Raw genomic sequence first — 17,601 nt, forward strand, 5'->3', positions numbered from 1 at the left:
TCTCCCGCAACTGGCCGGATGGCCCGACGCCGGCGCCAAGAGTGGCGCGAACCACTCCAGCGTCAGGCTGACCGGAAGGTGCGGAATCCTCCGCACGTCGGGGGCTAGGCCGGCGGCGGAGGGGTTGGTGCTGCGCCAACCGGCGGCAAAGGGCTGGCGCGAGTTGGCGCATGCGCAGGACCGCCGGCGTGGTTCCGCGCATGCACAGACAGGCCGGCGTGTTTCCTGCGCATGCGCAGGGGGGTTCTTCTCCGTGTCGGCCATGGCGGAGCCCAACAGAGGACAAACCGGAAGGAAAGAGTGCCCCCACGGCACAGGCTCCCCGCAGATCAGTGGGCCCCGATCGCGGGCCAGGCCACCATGGGGGCCCCCCCGGTGCCGCATCCCCCGCGCCTCCCCCCAAGGACTCACCTACCCGGCCTACGAGCCAGGTACCGCCGTGATGGACCATGTCCATTTCACGCCAGCGGGACTGGCAAGGAAACAACAGCAACTCGGCCCATCGGGGCCCAGAGATTTGCCGGGGGAGGGCCACTGCCAACGGCGGCGGAAAATACGGCAGCCGGCGTCGGCGTGGCGGGGCGGGATTCGCGCGCCTCCCTGGGATTCTCCGACCCAGCGGAGGGTCGGAGAATCCCGCCCCTCGACTTTAAATATTCTCATCCTTGTTTCAAATCCCTCAATAGCCTCACCCCTCCTCCCTGTCTCTGTAATCTCTTTCAGCCGCAAGACCTTCTGAGATACCTGCCCTCCTCTAATTCAGGTCTCTTGTGCATCCCAATTTTATCTGTTCCTCCATCGTTGGATGCACGTGCCTTCATCTGCCTCAGTCCTTAGCTCCGGAATTCCCTCCCTAAATCTCTCCTCCTCTCCAACTCTCTTGTCCCTCTTTTGATTTGCTCCTTCAAACCTGTCTTTTGGCCACGCTTGTGGCTATCTGCTCTAATGTCACCTAGTGTGACAAACCTTAACTCTCCTGTGAAGCTCATTGGCATGTTTCACTGTATTAAAGGCACGATACATGTAGACGTTTTAGCTGTTATACTGCCAGATAAACAATTATATGTTTTCTGATGAAAAACGGTTGCATTAAAATACTGGATTTGTTATTTAATCATGGATAAATTCCTATAAGTGCTTCCTGTGTTTTAATAGCATTACAGTATCCATAATTGTAGCAAAATACCTGGCCAATACATCTATTGGTAGATGGTTGAGTGCTCTGTCAAATCTGTATCGCCGATAGTCTTCAATTGCATCTTTAATTGCGACCAAAGCCAGAACAATAACTAAAGGGATCATCGTGAGATTCTTTCTGAATGCTTCGACAACAGGGATCCAATTCAAAACAGCCAAAAATAAAAAGTAGACATTGGCGAGCCTGTAAACATAGGAATAAAGGAAAACATAAGCAACATGAATGGAATGCTTCAGTAAAATGTTTGGTGTAAAAACGGAGTATTTTTACTCCGAGACTTGAATGTATAATCTAGGCTCACACCTCAGCGTAGTGCTTTCTCTTTTACGGTTTCACCCAATTTTATTCACAATTCTCTCATTCACACAAACTATGACTCAGTCTCGCAGCTGGATTCTAGGTATTACCCGCACTTAGTGAAGGAAGCTGGCCAGGCTATGGTCATTTGATGTGGATATGTTCTCTGGGCTGGGAACCCAGGGCTCCTTCTTCTTGTGATGGTTGTGCTTTGGAGACACCCAGATTATCGCCGAAGATCTGTTCAGATGTTCCTTTTTTCATACGAGTTCTGCTAGCACTGAGTCATAGGTATACCTGGCCTGAGTTCTCTTGTCCTATCCAGATTTAAACTTGTTAATGGGAATAAACAGCCAGGGTGATTCAATCAAGATCCATTGTCCTCTGAAACACTCCTGTCTGACCAGCTATTAGCCCATTATGGAGCTTGATGGCTTCTTTTGTCTGTCTTTCGCCCTGCTGCAAAGTTGATCACCTGTGTCTGGCAGTTAGTTACATATTCATAGCATGGTCTTGTTCTTTTGTGTAAACGTGAGTGGGTGATCATCAAGTCTATATCGCAATAACCGAGCTTGACCTCTGGGTAGTGCTGAGGGAACACTGCATTATCAGCAGCGTGGATTTGGGATAAGCCATTAAACCAACAGCCAGACTCCCTAGTCAGTTGGATCCTACGATGCTACTTGGAGAAGAACAGGAAGATTTTTTGGTGTCCTGATCAATATTTTACCTAAAATTTGCAGCATCAAAATAGATGAACTTATCACTTGTCCTACATACTGTTCATGGAACATTGTTGCATACAGATTGGTTGCTAAGTTTGCCTGCACAATTCCAGTGACCAAATAATTCATTTGGCTGTGAACTGTTTTGGACTCTTTTATGGACACAAAGGACACCATGGGCCTGATTTTATTGAGAAGGAAGAAAGCACGTCATTATTAATGTGCAAATTAGGCCGCAACTTGTAATGAGGAAGAATTAGCTTGGTGTGAACAGCATCTCCCACTTAAATTTGTGTGAGTTTCAGGGACATGCTGTATTTGCGAAGTAAATGCCCCTAAACCCGCTGCAGATGGTCAAGCTAGTTACTACCAGCGCCAGTACCTTTTAGAATGTGGTATTTGTTAACGGCTACATTTTTCTCGTTCCCAGAAAGAAAACAATTAAGTATAAAGTCTTCCTTCAAGTTGCAAATTGTTTTGAGGCATTTATAATATTCGAGATTATAAATTTTGAATGTTACTCAGTCATTTTCCTTGCAGTCACTTTTACTCTCACTCTTAATCCAATCTTCTTTTCCCCTTGCTTTATACATCTTCCGTTTACATTTAATTCACCCATTCCTTGGGGAAGGCAGTAGTGTAGTGGTAGTGCCACTGGCCTGGGAATCCAGAGGCCTCGATCTCTGGTTCAAATCCCATTGTGCAAATAGTGAAATTTAAATCCAATAAAAACGTGGAATTATAAAAACTCATCGGGCTCACGAATGCCCTGAGTGGCCTGGCCTACATATGACTCTCCAGACCCAGGCTCTCAAATGGGCACGCAGTGGAAGGGCAATTAGGGTTGGGCCAGTTTGGCTCACTTGGCCAGGCAGCTGGTTCGTGATGCAGTGCAAGGCCAGCAGTGCGGGTTCAATTGCCATGCCGCCTGAGGTTATTCATGAACCTTCTCAACCTTAACTCTCGCCTGAGGTGTGGTGATCCTCAGGTTAAATCACCACCAGTCAGCTCGCCCTCTCAAAGGGGAAAGCAGCCTATGGTTTTCTGGGACTATGGTGACTTTATCTACCGCCAATTAGGGTTGGCCAATAAATGCTGGCCCAGCCAGTGACACCCACCTCCAATGTATAAAAATTCGAACTTGCCTTTCTTGACAGTCTCATTTCTCAATCTTTTAATCTCATTGGTTAAGAGGATACGCAGTTATTTATCCAGTTCACCAGGGTAACAGATAACCCGTCGTCCTCACCGTGTCACTATCAGCCCACATTTCCAGAAACTTGGTAATCAAAATTATTTTATAAACCTAAACATGCAACTTTAAGATAGGGCACAATGTAAGGTGCCCACTCCAGCAGAATATGGTCCACTATGTAAATGCAAATTTATTCTTTACCAAGTACGAGGATAGGCAAAAATCCAGAGGAGACACTAGGCAAATACATCTGCACTAGAACTCCCCCACCCCCCCCCCTCCGCAGGTGATTCTCCTCTCTGGGGCCCGATTGGTCACCCAGACCATGTGACCGTTACTCTGCTGTGTTGCCCTTAAAGGGTCAATTCCCACAGCCAGCATTTGCTGCTGATCCCTAATTGCCACAGAACCGAATGGCTTGCTCGGCCATTTCAGAGGGCAGTTAGGAGTCAACCACAACTGCAATGTTCAAAAGAGCACTGGATAATTACTTGACAGGGGAAAGAATGCAGGGCTACGGAAACAAAAAGTAGAGGAGTGGAATTAATTGGATAACTCTACCACAGATTAGGCACAGTGGGCCGAACGGCTTCCTTCTGTGCTATATCAACCTACAAACCACGATTCTAAGGATGGCTACATGCGACGGCTTGCTGTTGGCTCAAATGCAGCAAAGTGTACCCGAACATACCCTTCTGAAATTCCTCTTGCCTGTAATTCACTGAAGCCTATTAACTCAGTTATTTCAAATAGGCTAATGGCTCTGCTGAAATAGGAGAGCGAGGGAGACAATGACTGCAAACAAACGCACAAAGCATTTGCATGCCATTATCTCACTGTACAATTTTAAGCTTCAAATGTTTTAGTTGATATCTGGTGGCAGGTAAAGTTGATCATCTCCTGGTTTATTGATCATAAGGTATTGGATTCAAAACGCTTATTGACACCCAACTAGCCTCAGAATCTCACTGAAAGGACAATGTGGTTGGTGTGACAAAACAGGATTTACATAGCCCATTGGTGCGGAGCATGAGCCATGCGCCAGGAGCTACATTTTAGAGACCTCTTGTGGATTTGGTAGCAAGCTTACAGTCTCAACAACCTAGCCACATTGCGGGTGTCGATAAAATATAATGTGGCGTATTTTCAGCTGTTGGATGGGATGAGTACAGGATAGATTCTTCTACTTTATACTCAAGCTGACCTTTTCACTAATATTCACAGATGGAAGATATACACGAGTATGTCAGTTTCTCCAAAGTGTTATGCATTGAAAATGTCAGAACAAATACATCTGCGATGTTAGACTAATGATAAAAGGAAATTCTGCAGGGCTGGATGTTTTTTTACACCAATAATAGGTAGTTTCTAATACCTCTGGTGTTACAATGCTTTTGCTGTAAAAAAAAGGTATCGTTCCACTTTATAAGGAGCTAGTCTCACTTCCTTGCCTTATCCTCGTAACCCTCCAATTTTTTTTAAAGAGTGTTTAACCTATTTTCTTTTGAAAACCACAATTGTAGCTGTCTTTGCCGCCCTCTCAAGTTGTGCTTTCCAGCTCCTAACCACGCACGGCATGAAGAATTCTTTCCTCAGGTCACCTTTGGCTTTTTTGATTAACGCCTGAAGTCTCTGCCCTCTGATGCTCAATGCTCCTGCCAAAGTTTCACCTCATCTACTCTGTCCAAACCATTCATGATTTTGAATACCTCTATTAAATCTCCCCTCAGCCTTTACTTCTCTCTGGCGCATAGTCCCGGCTTCCCCAATCTTTCTTCACGACTGCAGTCCCGATCTCTGAAACATTCTTGGAAATCTTGTCTGCATCCTCACTAAAACCTTCATATTCTTCCTAAAGGTGCGGTATCCAGAATTGGACATATTGCTCCAGCTGAAGCTCCCCCACCCCCACCATGTGAGGAACAAAGGAGCAGAATTAAGCCATGTGCCCCCTGAGGCTTACTCTGCTATTTAGCTAGAGCCTGGCTGATCTTCTATCTTTTAAAAATTAATTTACAGGATGAGGCATTGCTAGCTCGTCCCAGCATGTATTGTCCACCCCTAGTTGCTTTTGAGAAGGTGGTGATGAGCTGCCTTCTTGAACCGCTGCAGTGTACCATTGCATGTGGTGCAGCTACACCCACTGTGCTGTTAGGGAGGGAGTTCCAGGATTTTGACCCAGCGACAGTGAAGGAACGGCGATATATTTCCAAGTCAGGACGGTGAGTGACTTGAAGGGGAAGCTCCAGGTGGTGGTATGTCTGCTGCCTTGTTCAAGATGGTAGTGGTAGTGGGGTTGAAAGATGCTGCTTAAGTCCCAGATGACCATAGGCTGCTCTCCCCTTTTGAGGGGGAGACCTGATGGTGGTGGTTTAATCTGAAGGTCGCCACACCTCAGGTGAGGGGCAAGGTTGAGAAGGCGGCGTCCTCATGAATAACCTCAGCTGCTACGGGAATTGAACCCACGCTGTTGGCCTCGCTCCGCATCACGAGCCAGCTGTCCAGCCCACTGAGCTAAACCCAACCCTGCTGCTCAAGGAGCCTTGGTGAGTTTCTGCAGTGCATTTTGTAGATGGCACACACAGCTGCCACTGTGCATCGGTGATGGGGTGAGTGAATGTTCGTAGAAGGGGTGCCAATCAAATGGGCTGCTTTGTCCTGGATGGTATCAAGTTTCTTGTGAGTTGTTGGAGATTTATTCATCCAGGCAAGTGGAGAGTATTTCATCACACTCCTGACTTGTGCCCTGTAGATGATGCAAGTGCTTTGAGGAGACAGGAGACGAGTTCCTCACTGCAGGATTCCGTACCTCTAACCTGGTCACGGTATTTATATGACTAGTCCAATTCAGTTTCTAGTCAATGGTAACTTCCAGGATGTTGATATTGGGGGATTCAACAATTAATGGCAGCAAAATTGGTGTAAAACGCCCACGATTCGCCATTTTGCTGGGGGCTAGCAGAGAGACAGCATAATGCTCGCAGCTCTAGCTGCCGATACGGCCCAGCACTTCCGGTTCCGTAGCCGCGCGTGCTCCATGGCGGACTCAGCCTGCGGACCTGGACCGCAAAAGTAGTGCCCCCATTCAGCCGCTCACGTGCCCTGGAGCGGACGCCCACAGTGCCCCCAGCCTCGAATGACCCCCCCCCCCCCACCACAGTCGGGACAGATCGACCCTGTCCCGACTGTGGTGGCCCCGGACTGAGTCCGCAGCTGCCACGCTATATTCATGACGGGTGAGACCATGAGAGTCCCACGCCGTTGGGAACTTGGCCGGTCGGGGATGGAGCACAGCGGGGCAGGCTTCATGCAATGGCCTGAGGCCGTGGATAATCGGTGGGGCATACTCCTAGAGTGCGCCGCTTTTCAGGGGGCGGAGAATTAAAAAACAGGCGCCACTCCCGATATTGTCGCAAAAACGGATTCTCCGCCCCATCGCCCAACGCGATTTCGGCGTCGGGGAGCGGAGAATCCAGCTCATGGTCTTTCAGGCCATCTTCCTGCACTCATGCCATGTCCCTTAATGTCATTGGTATCTAGAACCTCTGCTTTGAACACACTCAATGACTAGGCCATCATGGTCCTAAAGGGTAGAGAATTCAAAAGATCTATCACCCGCTGACTGAAGAAATTCCTCCTCATTTCAGTCCAAAATGGCCTCCTGATAAGAATTGATCGCTAATGTTAGCAGCTCTGGAGAATAGCCCCCCCCCACCACCCCCCCCCCTCCCCGCCCCCCACCCCCCCTCCCCCCATTGCGTTTAAAGCAGAGATTGATTCATTTCTGATTAACACTAACATAATAGATTGTGAAGGTAGTGTGGGTAAAAGGCATTGAAATGCCAATCAGCCATGATCATATTAAATAGCAGAGCAGGCTCAATGGGCTGAATGGCCTACTCCTGTTCCTATGTTTCTCAACCAAATATCTGTTTACCCCACCCTTAAATGTATTCAACAACTGAACTTCTCCAATCCTCGAGGATAGAAAAGTCCAGAGATTCAGAAACATTTGAGTGAGTACGGGCGGCACATAGTACAGTGGTTAGCACTGTTGCTTCACAGCACCAGGAACCTGGTTTCGATTCCCGGCTTGAGTCACTGTCTGTGCGGAGTCTGCACGTTCTCCCAATGTCTGCATGAGTTTCCTCCGGGTATTCCAGTTTCCTCCCACAATTCCCGAAAGACGTGCTTGTTAGGTGAATTGGACATTCTGAATGTACCCAAACATGTGCCGGGGTGTGGCGACTAGGGGATTTTCACAATAACTGGAACAGGAGAACGTGCGGACTCCGCACAGACAGTGACCCAAGCTGGGAAACGGACCCGGGTCCCTGGCGCTGTGAAGCAATAGTGCTAACCACTGTGCTACCGTAAAGAATCAAAATTTTAGAGGATTTCAGCTGAAACAAGATGAGCATGAGAATTCACAGAATGGGTTGTGAAAGGATATGGTGGCACAGTGGATTTTGTTGGTGGGCTAGTTATCCAGATACAGCAGGGTAATGATAGGGGGGACCTGGATTTGAATCCCACCATGGCAGATTAATTTGAATTCAATAAAAATCATGAATTAAAGGCTTAAAGATGACCATGAAACCACTGGTGATTGTCGTAAAAGCCTACCTAGCCAGGGAAGGAAATCTGCCGTCCTTACCTGGTCTGGCCTACATGTGGCTCCAAATCTATAGTGGTTGATTCCTGACTGGCCTTGGAAGCCATTCAGTTAAAGGGCGATAAGGATGGGGCGGGCAACAAATGCTGGTCTTGCCATGAATGAATAAAAAATTCTTTTTTGCCATAAATCGGTACGAAGAAATGTTCAACTTGGTGAAGAATGTGATAATGACCACAGTGTAATTTGGGCTAATCAACAATTACAGTTCGGTATTTTCAATGAAAATCACTGGTGTTGGTCGTATGCTTTGTAAAAGAAAGCGAGCGGCAGAAAGAAGAGAGTGGACCATCGATTAAAAACCGTCGAAAATGAGTACACACCTGTGAAACTGCTCGTACAGATTCTTGGGAATAAAGTTCAGCAGGGTGTACTTCGTGGTACAGATTTTATTTCCAAGGTAATGTCCTGGGGACCCAAAATGGCTGCCTTTGTTATTTGGGATCACAATTCTGTGTTCATGCCCTTCATTCTCAAGCACCGTATAGCCTCGTGTGTTGAAGGGGTTTCTCCAGGCTCTGTAACAGATATTTCGCACAGCAGAGATTCTGGTGTAATTGGACCTTTCATGTCTGGTTGCCATGGTGATGGTTTCAAGAAGCAATAATCATATGCTCTCAGCGCCGGCGAAAGCAGTTCTGGAGGAAAAACAAAAGAGAGAAAAAAATGGAATAATAAAGATGACATTTCATTTTCTCGTCTAAAAATAGCTTCCATTGCCACAGCGTATTTCAAAAAAAGTATTTTCACAAGAGAAGTATGGATGAGTTAATCCAATTGATCCCATTTTAACTCTTCCATGCAGTAGGTTTCTCCCTCACCCATTCTAATAATATCCAACAAAATGATCCCAGGCACGGTGGCACAGCGGTTAGCACTGCTGCATCACAGTGCCAGGGACCCAGGTTTGATTCCAGCCGTGGGTGACTGTTTGCACATTCTCCCCGTGTCTGCCTGGGTTTCCTCCGTGTGCTCCGGTTTCCTCACATACTCCAAGATGTCCAAGATGTGCAAGTTTAGGTGGATTGGCCATGCTAAGTTACATTCTCGTCACACAAGTGCCAGGCAATGACCATCTCCTACAAGAGGGGATCTAATCATTGCCCCTTCACATTCAATGGCATTACCATCGTTGAATCCTCCACAAAGAGCATCCTAGGGGTTACCATTGATCAGAAACTGAACTGGACTAGCCATATTAATACTGTGGCTACCAGGGCAGGTCAAAGGCTAGGAATCCTCCGGCAAGTAACTCACATCCTGACCCCACCCAAAGCCTGTCCACTATCTACAAGGCACAAGCCAGGAGTGTGTTGGAATGCCAACCACTTGCCTGGATGAGTGTAGCTCCAACAACACTCAAGAAGCTCAACACTATCCAGGACAAAGCAACCCGCTTGATTGCTCTCCTTTCCACAAACATTCGCTCCCTCCACCACCGATGAATAGTGACAGCTGTGTGTACCATCTACAAGATGCACTGCAGTAACTCACCATGGTTCCTTAGACAGCACCTTCCAAACCCACGACCACTACCATCTAGAAAGACAAGAGCAGCAGATTCCTGGGGACCTCAATTATTGGAGGTTCCCTTCCAAGTCACTCACCACCTTACTTGGAAATATATCACCATTCCTTCTCTGTAGCTGGGGCAACATCCTTGAATTCCCTCCCTAACAGCTCTGTGGGTGTACCTACACCTCACGGACCACAGCATTTCAAGAAGTCAACTCCCCACCACCTTCTGAAGGGCAATTGTGTTGGGCAATAAGTGCAGGCCTAACCACGATGCCCACATCCCGAGAATGAATTTAAAATAAATAAATTGCCCCTTAGTGTCCAAAGATGTGCAGGTTAGGTGTTGTTACGGGGATAGGGCGGGGGAATGAGCTTAGGTAGGGTGCTGTTTTGGAGGGACTGTGTAGACTCGATAGGTTAATCGCTCTCCTTCTGCACACTAACGGTTCTATGGATTAGTCTCCACTATCTGGGAAGAACCTTATGACGTTTTCACTATACTGAAGGTGCTATATAAATACAAGTTGTTGTTGGACCATTTGTTCTGCTGAGCAGTCCAGCTGCTGACCATCATCCTCCCCTTACATTTGAATCTTGTCCTTGCCCCGCTGTCCTTTTAACTGTGGCGATTCTCAAATCCTTGTGCCATGATACCCTCATTCTACTGCACATTTTTGAGGTGAATAGAAAGCGTGGACATCAGAGACATTCACCTAGAGGTGAATGAAGGGAGAAAACGAAAGTTGCAACCTTTCAGGAGGGCGAATCATTTCGGTGGAGCACCTCACGCAATAAGTCACCCACTTTTCCACACATACTGCGTGAGGCCTGATCCATTGCCTGATCGCAGCCACTTTGCAATCAGGTTGTGAGCAATAAAAAGGGATCAAATCGCTTGACCTATCTGTGAACAAACACAGAGCGTAACGCGGCCCACCTCCTCGTCTTCATTTCAAAGCGGTTGGCTGATGCCATGATAAAAGTCTTTCAAAATAAAATCAGATTAAAAATTGGTGCAAGGGGTCAGTCTGCTCCGAGGGATGGGTTTGAAGTTGCTGAAGCTAAAGATTTGCGAGAGGATCTTGATGTGTTGGGTGTTCTGCATCACATACAGGTCACCAATACTTGAAATAGCGCAACACTATTTTATTGAATCATTAACTGTTTAAACATACTCAGACTGTGGGTTAATACGATACCAGCTTTAACTAAAGACCTTTGCCTTGTCCTAGCCAGTCGATGCTCTCAGCACATGGTGAATGTCTGTGCTGCAGGCTGTGAGCTCTGTGCTCCTAGCTAGCTGCAACTCGAATGAGCGGGAACTCTGATGCCCCCTGTCTTTATAGTGCATGTGCTCTCACCGGTGATTGGCTGCGGTGTTGCGTGTGTTGATTGGTCCCACTGTGTGTCCATCAGTGTGTGTCTGCACCATGATATACTGGTGTATATTATGACATCCCCCCTTTTATAAAAAATGTACCTGCGTGGCAATAAATAATGTATGGTGAATGTTCCTGACTACGTGTGTGTGAAATATTTACAGGACTATGCACATGAAAACTAAGCTATTTACATGGGAAGGTGCCTGGTGCAGAAAAACAGCGTGTCACAAGAATAACGAGGTGAACACTGTATACAAATCACTTGAACGATTAAACGGAAGAACAGAACAAATCAGAAAGTCCCGAAGTCCACAAAGTTCACAAATTAAGTCTCTGAGGTGGGCGACGAATTCTGGTTGACCGCCTCAAGGGTGGGTTGGGAGCCGCCAGCTGAGGAGCGGGCTGGACTGCGTCAGAGTGAGGAGGATGCAGAGTGACTGGAATCTCTGCATAGTCCAGGTCAGGGTCAGCAGGAGGGCGAGGCGACAGTGGAGGACCACGTAGCGAGCGTGGAACGAGACGAAGGGCACGTCGATTGCGGCACAGAATGGAACCATCTGGTAGTCGAACGAGGAACGAGCGGGGGGCCACCTGCCGAAGGACAACAGCGGTTGCAGACCAGTCACCATCCGGAAGATGGATGCGGACGTTGTCATCTGGAGCCAGAGCAAGGAGATCAGCTGCACGGGAGTCATGAGCCGCCTTGTGCTGTGCACGAGACAGCTGCATCCGGCGAAGGACCGGAACGTGGTCGAGGTCTGGGACATGAATGGATGGCACTGTGGTCCTCAGGGTGCGACCCATGAGCAGCTGGGCTGGCGACAGGCCAGTGGACAGTGGGGCCGAGCGATAGGCCAGCAAGGCAAGGTAGAAATCGGACCCAGCATCGGCAGCCTTGCAGAGGAGCCTTTTGACTATGTGGACGCCCTTCTCCGCTTTGCCGTTGGATTGGGGGTACAGGGGACTGGATGTCACATGCACAAAGTTGTACCTCCTGGCAAAGTTGGACCATTCCTGACTTGGAAAGCAGGGGCCATTGTCCGACATCACAGTGAGTGGGATGCCGTGACGAGCAAAGGTGTCCTTACAGGCACGGATGACTGCAGACGATGTGATGTCATGTAAACGTACCACCTCCGGGTAGTTTGAAAATAAGTCTACAGTCAGGACATAGTCCCTGCCCAGCGCATGGAACAGGTCGATGCCCACCTTGGTCCAAGTGGACATGACCAACTCATGGGGCTGTAGGGTCTCACATGGTTGGGCCGGCTGGAAGCGCTGACAAGTGGGGCAGTTGAGCACTGTGTTTGCTATGTCGTCATTGATGCCGGGCCAGTACACTGCCTCTCGAGCCCGTCGGCGGCACTTTTCCACGCTAAGATGGCCCTCGAGTAGCTGTTCCAAGACGAGCTGGCGCATGCTATGCGGGATGACAATGCGGTCCAGTTTCAGGAGAACACCATCTACTACCGCCAGATCATCTCTGACGTTATAGAACTGCAGGCATTGGTCCTTGAGCCACCCGTCCGTTAGGTGGTGCATGACACGCTGTAGCAAAGGGTCAGCCGCCGTCTCGTGGCGAATTTGGACGAGGTGTTCATCCGTGGCAGGTAGATTGGAGGCCATGAAGGCCACATGGGCGTCAACCTGGCAGACGAATCCCGCTGGGTCACACGGAGTGTTGACAGCCCTGGAGAGAGCGTTGGCAATGATGAGGTATTTGCCTGGGATGTATACCAGCTGGAAGTCGTATCGCCGGAGCTTGAGAAGAATACGCTGGAGGCGAGGCGTCATGTCGTTCAAGTCTTTCTGTATTATATTGACCAGCGGGCGATGATCGGTCTCGACGGTGAATTGAGGAAGGCCGTACACATAATCGTGAAACTTGACGACACCGGTCAGAAGGCCCAGGCACTCCTTTTCAATCTGCGCGTAGCGCTGTTCCGTGGGGGTCATGGCGCGTGACGCATATACAACGGGGGCCCATGATGAGGCCACATCGCGTTGCAGGAGCACTGCCCCAATGCCAGATTGACTGGCATCAGTTGAAATTTTGGTCTCCTTTGCTGGATCAAAAAAGCTAAGACCGGGGCCGTGGTGAGTTTGGTTTTGAGTTCTCTCCATTCGCACTCGTGGTCAGGAAGCCATTGGAAGTCTGTCGTCTTCCTGACCAGGTTCATGAGAGCCGGGAGATGTGGTCCCCTAGGAACTTGAGTTCCGTCTGACCAAACGAGCATTTGGCTCTGTTGAGGCGTGGGCCCTGCTCCCGTATGCGTTTGAACACGCGCTGGAGGCGACTGACATGCTCCGGCAGGGTGGTGGACCAAATGATTATGTCGTCGACATAGACGCGAACACCTTCAATGCCTTCCATCATTTGTTCCATGATCCTGTGGAACACTTCTGAAGCAGATATGATCCCAAACGGCATCCTGTTGTAACAATATCTGCCAAAGGGGGCATTAAATGTACACAGTTTCCTGCTGGATTTGTCAAACTGGATTTGCCAGAATCCTTTCGAGGCGTCGAGTTTGGTGAAGAGCTTGGCGCGAGCCATCTCGCATGTGATCTCTTACGCTTGGGAATTGGATAATGCTCCCTCATGATATTGCGATTCAAATCCTTGGGATCAATGCAAATTCTCAGCTCGCCGGAAGGCTTTTTTACACACACCATGGAACTGACCCAGTCGGTTGGTTCCGTAACTCTGGAGATCACTCCTTGGTCCTGGAGGTCCTGCAGCTGCTGCTTGAGGCGGTCCTTAAGGGGTGCTGGGACCCTGTGAGGCGCATGCACCACAGGCGTGGCATTCTGTTTGAGTAGGATCTTGTAAGTATATGGGAGCGTGCCCATACCTTCGAAGACATCGCAATGCTGGTTGATGATGGCGTCGAGTTGCGCCCTGAAGTCAGCGTCCTGGAAGGCAGATGTGTCATCAGGAGAGAGAGAGTGCACTCTCTGAACGAGGTTCAACAGCTTGCATGCCTGTGCGCCAAGCAGGGAGTCTTTCGAGGAGCCCACGATCTCAAAAGGAAGGATGGCTTTGCGTGACCTGTGAGTCACTTCAAGTTGGCACGAGCCACTAGCAGGAATGACGTTGCCATTATAATCCAATAGCTGGCAGGCTAATGGAAGGATGGCTGGTTTGACACAAAGGCTTTGGAAGTCAGACCACGCCATGAGATTGGCGGAGGCACCAGTGTCCAGGCGGAATCGTATTTGGGACCGGTTGACCGTCAGGGTGGCACACCACTCATCGTCTGGATCGATGCTGGATACCGACAGCGGCTGGTGTCTTTGCTTTGGGAACGGCCTGTTTTTCGTTACGACACCGACTCGAAAAGGCGCCTTCGGGTCCTCGGTGTCACTGCTGTGTGGGAGGTCGGAATCGGATTTGGTGACCGTGGGTTGAATTGCCCAAACACTCCTGCGAGGCTGGCTGAAGCGACATGCATTGGCAGGCTGAGCTGCTTGGCGGAAGGCAGCATAGTGGCCAAGTCTGCCACATCGCAGGCATTGTCGAGATTTTGCAGGGCATTGCCGCTTTAAATAGGCGGAGCCACAGTTGCCGCACGTCATGACGTCAGCACGTTCGCTGCGCCACTGCACATGCACGGTGCGGTTGTGCGAGGTGCGCACCTGTGCATTATGTTCCTCAACGTCGCCGTCCCCTTGTTTGGTGCGCACAAGCGCGAGAGTCCGCGAAAAGCGCGCAAAATGGCCGCCCTCATCCAGGCTGAGGCCCTGGAGGTGATCAATCACTTGGACCTGTTCCGCCTCGTGGGGACCTTGCCGCGCCGTTTCAGCCGCTTGTATATGGGAGTACCGACTCGTGGCGTTTTCATGTAAGACACAGGTCTCGATGGCAGTCGCTAGGGTGAGCTGCTTTACTTTGAGGAGCTGCTGACGTAGGGGGTCCGACAGAACACCGAAAATGATCTGGTCGCGTATCATGGAGTCGGAGATGGGCCCGTAGCTGCAAGACTGCGCAAAGATGCAGAGGTGCATGAGAAAGGATTGGAAAGGTTCATCCTTACCCTGCAAACGCTGCTGGAACACGTAGCGCTTGAAACTTTCATTCACCTCTACGCTGCAGTGAGTGTCAAACTTGAGGAGGACTGTCTTGAACTTCATTTTATCTTCATCATCCGCAAAGGTGAGAGAGTTGAAAATGTGGATGGCATGGTCCCCGGCCGTGGAGAGGAGGAGAGCAATCTTCCTGGTATCCGAGGCGTCCTCCCTGTCTGAGGCTTCGAGGAAGAGCTGGAATTTCTGTTTGAACATCTTCCAGTTGGCCCCGAGGTTACCGGCGATGTGGAGCGGCGGCGGCGGGCTGATGTTGTCCATGTTGCAGGATGACGGAATGCTGGCGGAAGGCAGGTCACTTGCAGGTAGGTCTAAGAAGTGCTAATATCCCTCAACTCCTGGTATCATGATGTGTTGGGTGTTCTGGATCACATACAGGTCACCAACACTTGAAATAGTGCAATACTATTTTATTGAATCATTAACTGTTTAAACATACTCAGACTGTGGGTTAATACGATACTAGCTTTAACTAAAGACCTTTGCCTTGTCCTAACCAGTCGATGCACTCAGCACATGGTGAATGTCTGTGTTACAGGCTGTGATCTCTGTCCTCCTAACTAGCTGCAGCTTGAATGAGCGGGAACTCTGATGCCCCCTGTCTTTATAATGCGTGTGCCCTCACTGGTGATTGGCTGCGGTGTTGTGTGTGTTGATTGGCCCCACTGTGTGTCCATCAGTGTGTGTGTCTGCACCATGATATACTGGTGTATATTATGACAGATCTCTCAGTGCCAGCCTGCTTTCAGTTCCCGAGTCAGGCCCTTGGGCGAAGTGCTGTTGTTGAAAGTTAGAGATATTCACCAGTTAACATTCCAATCAGATCTTCTCGGATTTGCAACAGATACAGTTCTGCTGTTGTAACAGCATAAATCTGAATTTCATAGTAATGCAATGTAACCTCATGTTCTCTTCAATGTAGAACTAGACTCAAACTGCATTATTATAACGACGGGTTAGATCCCTGCGGGGTTTTTTAAAAAAAACAACCAAAAATAGATATTTTAAAATACGGACCCCATTAAGCGCCCCAAAATGTTGGCTGGGAATAAATTAGGTTAAAAAAAATATAGCATTCCTTCAGCTCGAATGCTTTATTTTCTGTTGCGCATCAGAATGTCAGTCGATTTGTTTCCAGCAGGTGGCAGACTTTCCACTGCAAAATCCCTCTCTCATTAATATACTGAACATATATTCTACCCAATCACTGACTCAATGGCCCTGAAAAGATTTCCGTCCTGAAATCACAGAAAAAAAAGGCAACAAATTATCCACCGCTGGGTCAAGGCCCTGTTTAGGTGTTGGTTCAATGACCTGGGGTGAAATTCTCCGACCCCCCGCCGGGTCGGAGAATCGCCGGGGGCTGGCGTGAATCCCGCCCCTGCCGATTGCCGAAGTCTCCGGCACCAGATATTCGGCGGGGGCGGGAATCGCGCCGCGCCGGTTGGCGGGCCCCCCCGCACGATTCTCCGGCCCGGATGGGCCGAAGTCCCATGAGGGCTAGAAGGGGTCACGAAAAGTCATTGGCAAATAGGGTTAAGGAAAATCCCAAGGCTTTTTACACGTACATAAAAAGCAAGAGGGTAGCCAGGGAAAGGGTTGGCCCACTGAAGGATAGGCAAGGGAATCTATGTGTGGAGCCAGAGGAAATGGGCGAGGTACTAAATGAATATTTTGCATCAGTATTCACCAAAGAGAAGAAATTGGTAGATGTTGAGTCTGGAGAAGGGTGTGTAGATAGCCTGGGTCACATTGAGATCCAAAAAGAGGAGGTGTTGGGTGTCTTAAAAAATATTAAGGTAGATAAGTCCCCAGGGCCTGATGGGATCTACCCCAGAATACTGAAGGAGGCTGGAGAGGAAATTGCTGAGGCCTTGACAGAAATCTTTGGATCCTCACTGTCTTCAGGGGATGTCCCGGAGGACTGGAGAATAGCCAATGTTGTTCCTCTGTTTAAGAAGGGTAGCAAGGATAATCCAGGGAACTACAGGACGGTGAGCCTTACTTCAGTGGTAGGGAAATTACTGGAGAGAATTCTTCGAGACAGGATCTACTCCCATTTGGAAGCAAATGGACGTATTAGTGAGAGGCAGCATGGTTTTGTGAAGGGGAGGTCGTGTCTCACTAACTTGATAGAGTTTTTCGAGGAGGTCACTAAGATGATTGATGCAGGTAGGGCAGTGGATGTTGTCTATATGGACTTCAGTAAGGCCTTTGACAAGGTCCCTCATGGTAGACTAGTACAAAAGGTGAAGTCACACGGGATCAGGGTTGAGCTGGCAAGGTGGATACAGAACTGGCTAGGTCATAGAAGGCAGAGAGTAGCAATGGAAGGATGCTTTTCTAATTGGAGGGCTGTGACCAGTGGTGTTCCACAGGGCTCAGTGCTGGGACCTTTGCTCTTTGTAGTATATATAAATGATTTGGAGGAAAATGCAACTGGTCTGATTAGTAAGTTTGCAGACGACACAAGGTTGGTGGAATTGCAGATAGCGATGAGGACTGTCAGAGGATACAGCAGGATT

General features: G+C 49.0%; 1 protein-coding gene across 1 annotated transcript in view; it reads right to left on the reverse strand.

The window, feature by feature from the left end:
* Positions 1-17,601, reverse strand: part of atp10a (ATPase phospholipid transporting 10A) — a 355,898-nt gene that overhangs the window by 239,126 nt on the left and 99,171 nt on the right. The window contains exons 3-4 of the mRNA XM_072477214.1: positions 8,414-8,728; positions 1,187-1,381 (exon numbers count right to left, since the gene is read on the reverse strand). Coding sequence (XP_072333315.1) covers positions 1,187-1,381; positions 8,414-8,673 — 455 coding nt within the window. The 5' untranslated portion in view covers positions 8,674-8,728. The remainder of the gene's footprint in view (positions 1-1,186; positions 1,382-8,413; positions 8,729-17,601) is intronic.

The sequence above is a fragment of the Scyliorhinus torazame genome, chromosome 15 (genome assembly GCF_047496885.1).
Source record: "Scyliorhinus torazame isolate Kashiwa2021f chromosome 15, sScyTor2.1, whole genome shotgun sequence".
Classification (NCBI taxonomy): Eukaryota; Metazoa; Chordata; class Chondrichthyes; order Carcharhiniformes; family Scyliorhinidae; genus Scyliorhinus; species Scyliorhinus torazame.